This window comes from Piliocolobus tephrosceles, unplaced genomic scaffold, assembly GCF_002776525.5.
Source record: "Piliocolobus tephrosceles isolate RC106 unplaced genomic scaffold, ASM277652v3 unscaffolded_28802, whole genome shotgun sequence".
Lineage (NCBI taxonomy): Eukaryota > Metazoa > Chordata > Mammalia > Primates > Cercopithecidae > Piliocolobus > Piliocolobus tephrosceles.
Genome location: NW_022311868.1, coordinates 1,357 through 14,512, shown reverse-complemented (window position 1 = coordinate 14,512; position 13,156 = coordinate 1,357). Strand labels below are relative to the sequence as shown.

The window sequence follows — 13,156 nt, the reverse complement described above, 5'->3', positions numbered from 1 at the left end:
GGCGCCTGTAGTCCCAGCTACTTAGGAGGGTGAGGCAGGAGAATGGCCTGAACCCGGGAGGTGGAGCTTGCAGTGAGGTGAGATGGCGTCACTGCACTCCAGTCTGGATGAGAGGAGACTGTCTCAAAAAAAAAAAAAAAAAAATTGATTCCCTCCCTTTGCTGGGCAGCTTACACAGTCTAGCAAGCAATGTGCCAGAGCTTCCCAAAAGCCCCCAATCGTTTCTCATTCATTAGGTCCTCCTCTTGCACCACAGGGCCCCATCTCCTGACTCCCACCCACCCCTTACCACCCACCACCCACAGACTCATGTCTTCTCCCACAGCAACAGATGGAGCAACCAAACCCAGTCCCAGGATCATAGACAGAGGCTAACAAATCCTGCCTCAGGTTTATTTGTACAAACAGCACAGGAGGACCCCCGCCCCATGCAGATGGCAGCCTGGAGGTGGGGGTGGGGGGTCGCACCAGTCCTTCTGTCCTCACGTTGGCACACAGAGATACCTACTCTGTAGCCTTTGTAGTGGCCTGGGCACCTTTGGGAGCCTGAGCTGGAATTGAAGCTGGAGCTGCAGCCTGAGCCTTGGTTTGATCCTTGGCCTTGGCCTTTGGCCGGCACAGCCGGAGCCCCTTGGCAATGCGAGCACGAGCACGCTTCCCAAGCTTGGGGTGGGCAATGTAGGCAAGTCGATCAAGCTTGCGGCTAACACCTTTTGGGATCTTGGGCTTAACCTCCTTGGGCTTTACGAGGGCTTTGACAGCCTCGGCACGTGCACTCATGGCCTTGGCATTGTTGGCCTGCATCTTCTTTAGGCCCTTCTTGTTGTGCTTCTTGGCAAAGCGCATGTTCCTCAGGAACTTGGGGTCCACCTGAAAAGCAGGAATGTTACAGGTGGCAGCATGTGGGTCCCCAAGTCTCTCGCTGGTGCCTCTCTCCATAGGAGTACCCAGTATTCTAAAGACAGCATCAAGTCAACCTCAAATGTGGAAATACCCAACCTCTTGAAACTATTTCCAGAAAAAGTGTACCACCACCCCAGGGAGCCAATACTCCACCTGGGTAATGCTGTGCAGACCTCCTTCAACAACAAAATTACAAGCCGCTTTGCTGCCCTGTCTGCCAAGGTTGCGGGGTTTCAACTTCCTACAGCAAGGGTTCCACCAAGTTTTTTCCTGACATCCCCTCAAGGACACCCGCCCTCCCATCTTTAGAAGAAGGTGTCAATTAAATACCGAGTCTGGTCCAAAAGACTTATAGCCGAGGCAGAATATGGGGAAACTGAGGCACAGAGTTTGTGATTCACTCCACAGAACAGAGAGCAAAAGGGGAGGAACAGACTGGGGACACGCTCAGCTGTCCCCTAGACCCTCCAGCCTTCTCGGCTAATTCTTAGAACTCCCTGACTCGGGAGGAGAAGCTGACCCCAAGTACAGGACTGGGTCAGATTGAGGTCATAAGGCTGGTCAGTGTGGGAATGTGCCCTGCACACACTCAGAGAAGGCCACTCCTTATCCTAAGTGCCACTGCCAAGCAAGGGAGATGGCCAGGAGGCAGGTTATGCCCTGACCAGAGGGTTACACTTCAGGCTGGGGAAGACCAAGGAAAGCTTTATTATGGGTCTGGTAGGGTAGAAAAAGGAATTGCAGGCTTTGGGGTAGGCCAGTTAGGCTCTGCTCAGGCAGAAGCCAAAGTAAGAGAAAAACTACATGAAAGGCCTTGACTGTGCACCTGGAACCAAGAAAAGACACTTCCACGTGATTCAGTGCACTCACCCCCTTAAGAGATTCGTATCTTTGTGATCGGGGTTTCTTGATACCATTTCTGTGCCATTTTCGGGCTGTGGGAGAAAAAAGGGAATTAAGCCAACAAAGAACTTTCCTCTGATAAAGACCACCCAACATCACAGCTGGCAAGTCTGGGAGAACCAACGCTTCCTACAGCAGCTACGCTTCAGATATGGGAAACCCTTACTACTAAATGCAAAACACTGTGTATCTCAAGTGGATCTCTAAACCTATAACCCTAAAGTTATTACTGGGTGAAATCAATCAGCCTCAGGCCCACAGTGGAAACAAACGTGCCCCTTCATCCCTGCCCCAGTTTGCCTGAACCAGTCCTTGCCAAGGTCTGGGATGTAGACGGGGCCTGAAAAACTTACACTGGTTGTGTGTGGTGTGGTTCTTGGACTTGGCCATGTCTGCACCTAGAAGACAAAAGTGGAGATCAGGGTTAGGGGCTCTCCAGGCTGAGCCACCTCTGCTCCCACGCCCCGCCCCGCCCCATCTGGTGGAACGTGAGACCAGAAGCCAGAAATGAGCCTGCAGACAGAGGATGTGCAGCCTCCACCAGTCTCGACTTACTCTGCACGACCCGACGCCAGTCCCCGCCTCCCAAACCCAGGTAATGATGCCCTGAAATCAACTCCTTACCCCCGGAAAGCTGCGTTCCCCAATAAAGTGGTTTTCCCTGCCATTCCCCTCTTAGGACCTAGAAACACCATTCCCACCCCGCAGCCTTCGCTGCCCACACACACACAGTCGGTCACCCGTCCTCTCCGCAGCCTGCGCCCCGCCGCCGTTCGTAAGTCGCGGATGGCATTGGATGCCGCGCGGCCAACACTCACCTTTAGCCGCGGCTCCCGAAGCGCCTAGAACCGGAAGAGAAAGAGGTTGCGGTGCAGCACGGGAAATAGGGTCAATAACGCCGGAAAGTACTACTGGAAAGTCTTCCCTCCGCTCCGGGAAGAAAAGTTCCGAGGCCCGGAAGAACCAAGCCGGACATGGAGGCGGTGCTACGAGCTTGCCTCCGCCCCCTTCGGGCTACCTCTTCACCTCTCTGTTTCTCCAGGACCTGGCTCTTAAGCCTTATTCAAGATCCTGAAAGAGAAAGAAGTCCTTGAGGGATCGATGTTAGGCAAGGAGATCCGTGTTCTTTTTTTTTTTTTTTTTTTTTTTTGAGACGGAGTTTCGCTCTTCTACCCAGGCTGGAGTTCAATGGCACGATCTCGGCCCACCGCAACCTCCGCCTTCTACTGCACCTGGCCGATCTGTGTTCCTAAAAGCACCCCTGTAGTCCCAGCACTTTGGGAGGCCCAGGTGGGCGGATCATGAGGTCAGGAGTTCGAGACCAGCCTGGCCAACATGGTGAACCCTCCATCTCTACTAAAAATACAAAAAAAAAAAAAAATTAGCCGGGCGTGGTGGCACACGCTTGTAATCCCAGCTACTCCGGAGGCTGAGGCAGGAGAATTGCTTGAATCTGGGAGGTGGAGGTTGTAGTGAACCAAGATTGCGCCATTGCACTCCAGCCTGGGCTTCAGGGCCAGACTCTGTCTCAAAACAACAACAACAACTACAAAAACACGTGACAACAACAACAAGAAAAACACACCTCTTTCGTGGAGAAGGAGCAGAGGGGAGGAAGGAGAGAGGGCCTGAGGGAGGACCGTGGGAATGCAGAGGAGTGGACAAGGAAAGAGTAGACTGTACTTGGGACACAGAAGATGAGGGAGAAGAAGGAGGCAAGGATAGCCCCTGTGTTTTGGCTTGACAACTGGGTGAATGGTGGGGCTGTTTACAGAGATGGAAGATTGAGTGGGGAGCAGGGGTTTGTTTTGTTTTGAGGGGGAATGATGAACCAGATATTTTTATTGGATGCATTAAATGTGAGGTGCCTGTTGGACATCAGAATTGAGTAAGCACTGCCCCTAACAACTCTGTTGCCCTCTCCACCTCTTCCCCCTATAGTTCATTTTCCACACAGCAGTGGGGTTTGGGGACTTGTTTTAAGATACAAATCAGATCCTGTCCCTTAAATCTGCAAGGACATCCCCTTGCATTGAAGATCAATTCTTTACCCCACTTGACCCTGACAACCGCTCTTTTTCATTTATTTCTCTCCAAACCCATGGGCTTTCCTTCGTGCCAAGCACAGATGTGTATTCTGTCTCAGGACCTTTGGACTTGCTATCCCAGCCACCTGGACTGCTCTTCTCCCTGCTTTTTGGATGGTGTGCTCTTTCCTATAGAGGCCTCCCTCCCTGGACTCTACTATCTAAAATAGAGAATCTCTGCCTCATCTCATCAGTTATTCTGTGTCTTTTAGACAGAGTCTCACTCTGTCACCCAGGCTGGAGTGCAGTGGCGCGATCTCGGCTCACTGCAACCTCTGCCTCCTGGATTCAAGCGATTCTCCTACCTCAGCCTCCCGAGTAGCTGGGATTACGGGCGCACACCACCACGCCCAGCTAATTTTTAAAGAATTATTTTTAGTAGAGACAGGTTTTCACCATGTTGGCCAGGCTGATGTTGAACTCCTGACCTCAGGTGATCCGCCTGCCTTGGCCTCCCAAAGTGCTGGGATTACAGGCATGAGCCACCGCACCCGGCCATGGTTTGCTTTCTTTATAGAACTTTCCCATACTCTAATTACACTGTTTACTTACTTGTGTATGTATCCATTATCATAGGAGCCCTGAGTTTGGGATTGGTTTGATCACCGTTTCCCACTACCTAACTCAGCACAGTGTAGACAGAGCAAGAGCTTAATAAACACATGCCCAGTGAACATTCCTTGACAAGCCCAGTTCATGGAGTGACAGACTCATACTGCAGAAGTTTGGGGAGTGAAGGGGAAAGGAGGTTGTAGAGGCAGGACATGTGGATGACTCCTTACCGAAGCATTCCTGAGAAAGGGGAGAGAGATCTGGCAGGTGTGAGTTGGGAGAATGAAAAGCAGGCTTATATACTGATGGATGACCTGGTGCCAAGAAAGAAACAGCAGAGCCCAGAGGAGAGTGTCTCTGCAGGAACAAAGTCCTTGTGGGGTGCTGAGCACAGGTGGAGAACCTGGTGGGCAGAGGTAGGGACTGCAGGAGGTGGGGGTGGTGTGATGCCTGACAGCAAGTCAAGTCTTCAGCTCAGGAAGTGGAAGAGGTAGCTCTGGAGACTGGGACAGGGAAGAGGAGGTCTGACTGCCACACCTTGAGAAAGAGAAGCCAGCAGGGTAGAGGCTGACAGCAGGGGCTGCGATGACTTTATTTATTTACTTTTATTTTATTTATTTATTTTATTTATTTTGAGACAGAGTTTTGCTCTCATCGCCCAGGCTGGAGTGCAATGGTGTGATGTTGGCTCACTGCAACCTCCACCTCCTGGGTTCAAGCGATTCTATTGCCTCAGCCTCATGAGTAACTGGGATTACAGGCACCTGCCACCATGCCCGGCTAATTTTTGTGTTTTTAGTAGAGATGAGGTTTTACCATGTTGGCCATGCTGATCTTGAACTCCTGACCTCAGGTGATCCACACTCCTCAGCCTCCCAAAGTGCTGGGATTACGGGGGTGAGCCTGTAATCCATGCCCAGCCTGTGATGACTTTAAAAGAACCAGGCTGCCCTGCTATTCCAGGCCTTCCAGCTGGGAAGCGACTCCCATAGCTCCTAAAAAGTGAGTAGTGACTTGGTTTAGCTAGACTGTTAGGACAGAGGCAGAAAAAGCAGTGAGCAAAAAGTCACGGTCTGATGGGGGAGGCAGATTCAGTGATGGACGATGGCCATGCAGTACCACTGGGGCTGTGTTAGGGATTGGCCCAGAGTGAAATCCCGGCTATTGGGCAAGGGGGAGTCAGTGACAAGAATGAGGAACTTTGGCTGTGACTTGACCTGTTCAGGAGCCAAAGTGGGCCGTGACCTGGAGCCACTGACCTGTCATGCTTTTCTTTTCTTTTTCTTTTTCTTTTTTTTGAGATGGAGTTTTCCTCTTGTTGCCCAGGCTGGAGTGCAATGACCCAATCTCAGTTCACTGCAACCTCCGCCTCCTGGGTTTAAGCGATTCTCCTGGCTCAGCTTCCTGAGTAGGTGGGATTACAGGCGCCTGCCATCACACCTGGCTAATTTTTGTATTTTTAGTAGAGATGGGGTTTCACCATGTTGGTCAGGCTGGTCTCGAACTCCTAACCTCAAGTGATCCACCAACCTTGGCCTCCCAAAGTGCTGGAATTACAGGCGTGAGCCACCATGCCTAGCCCCTGTCATGCTTTTCAAAGTGGGATGGATGATAGGGCCATCCATGTCTATAAAGATAGTATTCTTTCTAGGAATAGTTTTCTTTATTTCTCCCTTCTTTCCTTTCTTCCTCCCTTCCTCCCTCCCTTCCTTCTTTCTTTTCTTCCTCCCTCCCTTTTTCACTCCTTCTCCCTTTCATAAATGGAAACTTACACTATATGAACTCTTCTATAACCTGATTTTATGCATTTAATCATAAGTTGTGGACATCTTTCTCTGCTCATGAAAATCTTTTGTAATGCTAATCTATTTTACATATTTTGAAACATTATTTTTAGAAGAGGTCAATAAATATCACCAGATGTCAAAGGAGTCTCTGGCACACACATACAAAAAGGCAAATAACTTAACCTTTCTTCTAGGGTTGACACACTCTCACCCTTCATGAGTGAGTGGTTCTTGCCCCATCTCAAATCTGCCTGGAGGCCGGGGTCCATTTGCCTCCTCCATGGAGTAGCCTTGGGCAGAGCCACTATCTGGATTCAGCAAAGCATCAGCCAGGTCTCTCTCAAATGCCTTGGGCACAAGGCAGAGAAAGATGTGAGCCTGGTTGACAAGATAGGGCTGGATAGGGCTGGATGTGATCAGCCCAACCCATGTGACCTGCAAGGGTGTTGTCCAGGCCTTGTCCAGACCCATCACCCAGTTCAAAGCCCAAGTAGAATTCCATAGTGTCTCCTCAGCAAAGTGATGGGGTTGGAGACACCTGGGGTTGTTTTTGCAGTTCCTATCATAGTCCCAGGAGTATGTGGGGAGCTGATACATGTTTGAGGAATTAAATGTGCACATTTCAGAAATCCAGGAAGACAACAGAATCAGGGTCAAGAAGCCAGTTGGCCTGGAGGGATTTCTCAGAGATAAGAGTCAGCTCTTCTCCTGGACCCAGAGCCTTGCTTGCCAAGCCTCAGTTCCCAGCGTAACATGGGGATAAAAATAGTAATTACCTCCTGGGGTTAAACTCGAAAATTTTAGTAAAGCACTGAACACTATGTTAAGTACACAGTAGGTGCTCAATCATTGTTAGTCCCATCCATGCATCTTCCCCACAAGGCCTCAGGGGAGGGAGACAGGGCTTGGGGAAAGAAAATCAGTGGCAAGTGGATGCTAAAAATAAGGACAAGATCCAAAGAACAATAAGCAAAGGCCAAGGTGGAAGAAAGTGGCATTCCTCACGGGGCTGGGGCCCCTCAGCCTCTGAGGTTCCAGAGAGACAGGGACTACCAGTGTTTTCAGGTAAGACTGACTGTGAAGGTTATCAGAACCAGGGTGTTTTATCTGGGTGTTTTACCCCCACAAGAGAGAAGTATGGGGGGGTGGATGGGCTTTGGAACTTTGGATCTGCTTAGAACTTTCTGAGGGAGGGACTACCTGATTCTGTGTGTCCCTAGAAGACAGAGCTGTGACTGAGGACAGTAAATGCCAGCTTCATGGACAAGGGGCATTTTTGCAATCAGAATTCCCTCCAAACTATGGGCTGCTCCCATAGGCAGTGAGCTTCCTGATACAAGGGTTGTGCCAGCAGCGACTGAATGACCTGGGGTTGGGGGTTTAAAAATGGATGGAGGGAGCCAGCCATGGTGGCTCACGCCCGTAATCCCAGCACTTTGGGAGGCTGAGGCGGGTGGATCACTTGAGGTCAGGAGTTCAAGACCAGCCTGGCCAACATGATGAAACCCCGTCTCTAGTAAAACTACAAAAAATTAGATGGTTGTGGTAGCAGGCACCTGTAATCCCTGCTACTTGGGATGCTGAGGCAGGAGAATTGCTTGAACCCAGGAGGCGGAGGTTGTAGTAAGCTGAGATCGCGCCATTGCACTCCAGCCTGGGCAACAAGAGTGAAACTCTGACTCAAAACAAAAAAAAAAAATGGAATGCAGGGTTGGAAAATAGAGTTAAGTTCACTTCCCACCAGGAACTTGGGATTCAAAGCTCCTGGTAGAAGGAAAGGGCAATGAGCTGCATGCAACGCCAGGCTGATGCTCCAGTATCTGTCAGAAGAGAGTCAGTTCCAGCAGAAACTGGAAGGTGCGGCCTATTCCTCAGGTCATCGCGCACACGCACCTCTAGGCCCCAGGCCTGATCACCCTCTGGGGGCGCACCTGGCCCACCCAGCCCAGGAGTGGGCCGGGATGTGAGCCTATCGTCCGCAAGGGGGCAGAGTGGGATCGCGGATGGAGTCTGGTGCTGCAGCTGGGCTATAGACAGGCACCGTGCCGCTCCCCTCCCGCGGGAGACTCTTGCAGCCTCCCAGGGCTTTCACAGCTGCGCTTCTCAGCACCCTCCACTGCCCCCACCTCCAGATTCAGTGCGTGTCTGTCCAATTTGAACAGGTTCTCTAGGCTGGGTCAGGTCTCCCTCAGCTCCAAGTTCCTGGTGGTGAGGTGTCTTCACCCAGAGAGGGTTCAAGGCAGAGGAAGTAGAGCCTGTGGTCGTCCCTTGGCACAGACCATCCTGGCCCACTTTGGAGTTACCCAAGGGCCATGCCTCTTGTGGGTTAAAGGAACAGGCTTTGGCATCAGACAGACTTGGTTTTCGATTCTGATTGCCACTTACCGGCAGAGCGACGTCACCTCTTGGAGCCTCGGCCTCCTGCCATAGTGGAGGCAAGTAGCATCAGGGCTGAGCAGGCAGGAAGCCTCCTGGAGCCTCACTGTGCATTCGGGAGGTCTGCAGTTTTGATTGTGAGACCGCACAGCAGCTTTTGGAAGGGGTAGTGTTTTTATCACCCCACTTCACAGATGGGGAGATGGAGTCCTTGGGCATGACTGGCTAGAGGTCCCAAAGCCAAATGGAGAGCTACTGCAGTCCAGACACCTACCAGAATCACCAGAATCTGGGGGAGCATGGGGTGGTTTGTACCCAGTGAGGCCATGGAGGGGCCTTGTGACAGTGACTGCCATGTGATGGGAGAAGCCTGTGGCCTCTATGGTCAGTGGATGCCCAGAGTGAGGGCATCCTCTGTGCCAGCCCCTGCCTCTGCCAGGCACACCTGCTCCATCCAGAGCAGGCCTAGAAAGGAGGTGGCAGTGTCCTTGCGTGGAGGGCAGGCTACTGCCTGAGCAGGCCTGGGCTGGGGTCAGCTGGCCTCAGGCAGCCAGGGACTGGCCAAGTATAAATGGAAGAGAAGTCCAACAGCACAGAAAACTGACCTGCCAAGAAGGGTGGAAGGGAAGGGACACGGTAGGTAGGTGACATGAGGGTGTTGGATAGGGCTGGATGGAAGCCCCAAGTACCTCTCCCCACTCTTGTTCCCAGCCACAAAAAGAGGCTACGGAGACTCCCTTTTAACAAAGAGCATCTGAAAAGGAAGAATGAAGCTGAGGGTTGGGAGGGACACCCCTCTCCTTTCCCTCCCCAGCAGGCTCCAGTGGCCCCAGCAATGTCGTTGCCTTGGCAACCACAGCCCCCTTCTAGCTGCCTTTCTCCTTTAACCCCATCCTGCCTGGATGCACCTCTCGCCTGTACCCTCCCTCCCTCCCTTCCCAGCTCAGACTAAAGAGAGGCATGGTGGGTTGGGGAGAGGGGACTTCTCTGCTCACCAAGCAGTCCTGGGGGTTAATGCCCTGGCTGCATCCCAGGACTGCCCCTTCCTAGGGATCAGATGGAGGACTCTTTAAGATGGAGACAGGACAGGATGAAATGACCTTTGAAAGAATTATTCTGAATGAACAAAGGAGCTATCTTCTCCCAAAGTTTTCAAGCCCCAAGTCTCCCAGACTTCACTCCCTCCCAGGAGACAGGGGCTGTGACCCAGGAACCCCTGGCAGAGTTTAGGAAACCAGCGCTGGAGCGGGGGTTTGAAGATCATCTAGTTGCCCTCTCTAAGCCTATGGGTGGGGAAACTGAGGTCTAGGAGGAGGATGAATTTACTCAAGGGCACACAGTGAGTAAAGGAGAGTCAGGGAGAGAACCAGAGAGGCCTGAGCCGGGGTGAGGATGGAGGGTGCATTCGCTACTGTTGGCCCGAGGAGTGGCTAGGTACAGAGGGCCACAGGAGGCCTGCACCCCACGGGAAAGCAACTGCTGGCATTTCTCTCATGAGTCCAAAGAAAGCCCCTGGCTTCCCTCACCCACTTCTGTTCCCTGAGAGGTGCCTGCCTCCCTACCATCGGTGTTCCTGGGTTTCCTAAACTTAGCGTTTCAGTAATCCCCTCCCAGGCCCCAGCACAACATAGGGTAAGGAAGGAGAATTAGGTCTGGCCTTGTTTAGGGAGGCACGCAGGAGTCTAGCAAGAGCAGAGAGGAGTTAGGAGTCTGAGAGAGCTGGGATCTTAAAGGTCCCATTGAGAGTGTCCCCTGAGCAAGAAGGGCTTGTGGCTGCAGGCAGCGGGTTCCAGCCCAAGGGCAGCCCTTTCCTGACTGTGTCCCTGGCAAGTCACTCAACTTCCCAGGGGCTGCTAAATGGCCCACTCCCACCTCCACGTAAACGAGGTCGGCCGCACAGGCTACAGGAGATTCCCATGAGGCAGCAGATAGAGCTGTGGACAGGTCCTGGGAGGGGGTCCCAGCCCCAAACCTCTTGTATCTGCTGTGTCAGGGCTACTGCCATGATCACTTGGAGCACCTATGGTGTGCAGAGCCGGGGAGGCTGGGAGGGGAGGAAGCTGTGGGCACAGCACCCCTAGATGTAGACCAGAGAGGGCTTCATTCAAGCCAGGTCAGAAGGTTCCACAAAGCCTCTGAGGGTTGGAGGAGCACCCTGGGAGCCTTCCTGGAAGATAAGGCAGGCCTCGTGCGATCAGGCGGAGGTGAAGAGAACACACTGGGCTGGAGAGGGTGAAGGTTGACATTTGCTCCCATAGCTCTCCCAGCTGATCCAGACCTCCCCGAGCTGTCACTGTGCCCCTGAAGCCCCCAAGGCCTGGCCCGAAGAGGGTGCCCTCGCCTTTCCTGCACACACCCCTAAATCCTGGGTGCAGGCAGAGAGAGGGGCCTGCCGCTGGGGGTTGAAGTCAGGAGCTTTGCCTTTATTGTGGCTGGTTCTCACCACACCCTCAGAGTGGCCTCGCCTGTGAATCCCACGTTGCAGAGGAGGAAACAGTCTCAGAAAAGTAAAGCGACATGCTCGTGATCACCCAGCTTTTTCTCCCCTGTCAAAGCTGCTCCTTGAAACTCTCCTGGGTGTGGACACTGCCTGAGACTCTCACACTGATGACAGGTTGGGAAAAGGAAGGGGACGCCTACCGGGAAGAGTGACCCTCTGGTAGACGGTGCTGAGGTGTCTGTGGAAGGTGGGGGCAGGTGCTGGGAGACTCAGGCCCACCTCATCCAGCAGGCGTCCCCCTGCAGTACTGCATTTGTTAGTCCCTCTTTCTATATCGGCCCCATACCCGCTCAGTAGTTAGCTATTCGAATTCTCAGGCACCCCTTCAGCAGGCAGCCACTGGTGAGGGCTGGGGAGCACAGTCCAGACCTGCCTGGACGCCAGGCAGCCAGGTGACCTTGAGCAGAGACTCAACCCCAAGGCTCAGCTTCCTTATCTGGGAGAGGGGAAGCAGGGCGTTACCTGCTTGGCAGGCTGTGGTGGGGATCCAGGGACCTGTTCATTCTGAGCACCTACCAGGCCTGGCCTGTGGACACTGCTCAGTCACCCGCTCACCCACAGGCACTCCTCGGCCCCAGTTAATCCCCCAGCCGCCTGCCTACTCCTGCGCCTGCCTGTGACTTTGGTCCCCATTTCCCAATATTCCTCAGGGCCAGGTGCTGGCAGTCGGGGGTCAGAGTTGTCCCCGCCTACCCCGCAGGTCTCCTAGGACAAGGCTCGGGTTGGACAGATGACCAGGCGGGCAAAATGGGGGTCCTTCTCTGCCCTCGCCAATCTCCCCTGGTGGGCAGAGGCTGGTGGGGACAGAGGCAAATAATCCCGCCCGGAGTGGGGATAAGAGAAAGGGAGGGCTCTGCGGTGGCCCTCCTCCCTGTGGGCAGGGCTGCTGGGGACAGGGTCAGATGAGGTTGGGCTGAGAAGCAGCTGCTGAGCGGTGGCAGTGAGGGACATGTGGGGACCCCCACCACTCCTAACAACACAGCACCAGTGCCTGGGAGCCAGCAGGTGAGAGGCCCACAGTCCTGGCTCTGCCTGTCTCAGCACCTGCTGCCTGCCTGGCACAGGGCCCTGCAGCACTGGTTTTAATCGATCACTTTCTTTCCGCAAGCAGCTCCTGGAGGTGCGGGGGCGGCTTCCCCTTGACTCCAATCTCCTGGAGGATGCAGCTTGGCTAAAAATAACTTGAATTGCTGAGCTCCCACCCTGGCGCAGAGGAGGGGCCTGGGCGCTGCGGGGGTGGCACCTGGAGGGAATGTTGCGGCAGCCAGGAGGGGGTTCCCTGACAGGAAATGGAGAAGAGTGAACGTCGGCAGGTGGGAAGGAGTGCAGCTTGTTGAAGGGAGGCTGGCCCTTTTTCGCTCATTCCTCCAGGCCCAGGCCTGCTCCCTGGGGACAGTGCTTCTAGAGAAAACCTGGGGAAGGGCTGGCCCTGACCCCTGCAATGGCATCACTGAGGGTGTGTGCCCTGAGCGGCCTGGCTGCGGCGGGGGTGCTCCTCCCAGCACAGACACCGGATTTGCAGGAGACTCCCCCGGAGATGCTCTGGGCAGGAGCCTCCTCCATGCCCTCTCGCAGGGCACCAGAATGCAAGCCGTGTTGGGCATCAGGCAGAGGAGTCAGGTCTGGTCTCATGTCCTGTTCCTTCTATGTGACACTGAACTCAACTTCCTTATCTGATAACTGGATACAACTGCAAAATCAAGCATTTGCTTCCACCCCCATTCTGCAGGAGGAGCAGCATCAGGCTTCCTGTCACTCCTCACCCCCTTGGTGCCTGCAGAGGGGGCAAGTCCCATGACCACCCTTTAGAGCAGAATGGGTGCTATGTCCAGGTTGGGCAGGCAGGACCTGGGTCTTTCGAGGTGCAGCAGGTCAGGTCAGGGAGAGTGGGGACTCCAGGGCCTCATGGAGAGTGGAAGGTGACTTCAGGGCCCAGACAGAAGCCTGGGGTCAGGTAGCATGGTAATAGTCCCAGCTACTTGGGAGGCTGAGGCACAAGAATCACCTGAACCCGGGAGGTGGAGGTCACTGCTGTCCCCCGCCATCCC

The 13,156-nt window shown here is 53.7% G+C and overlaps 1 protein-coding gene across 1 annotated transcript; it reads right to left on the bottom strand.

Annotated features, from left to right (window-relative positions):
* Positions 1-350: 350 nt before the first annotated feature.
* LOC111528786 (60S ribosomal protein L29) lies at positions 351-2,742 on the bottom strand. The gene is made up of 4 exons (XM_023195584.2): positions 2,625-2,742; positions 2,160-2,204; positions 1,774-1,838; positions 351-870 (listed from the first exon to the last, which is right to left on the bottom strand). Exons 2-4 carry the CDS (start codon positions 2,194-2,196, stop codon positions 505-507), a joined length of 468 nt encoding a protein of 155 aa, XP_023051352.1. The 5' UTR covers positions 2,197-2,204; positions 2,625-2,742; the 3' UTR covers positions 351-504.
* Between the last annotated feature and the right edge of the window lie 10,414 nt (positions 2,743-13,156).

What these genes read in the sequence shown, in the direction of transcription:
- LOC111528786 (XM_023195584.2), bottom strand. Translation starts at nt 2,196, where the DNA reads ATGGCCAAGTCCAAGAACCACACCACACACAACCAGT. An exon ending in CCACACCACACACAACCAGT is followed by an intron (nt 1,839 to 2,159) that starts GTAAGTTTTTCA and finishes TTTCTCCCACAG; the next exon opens with CCCGAAAATGGCACAGAAAT. An exon ending in GATACGAATCTCTTAAGGGG is followed by an intron (nt 871 to 1,773) that starts GTGAGTGCACTG and finishes CCTGCTTTTCAG; the next exon opens with GTGGACCCCAAGTTCCTGAG.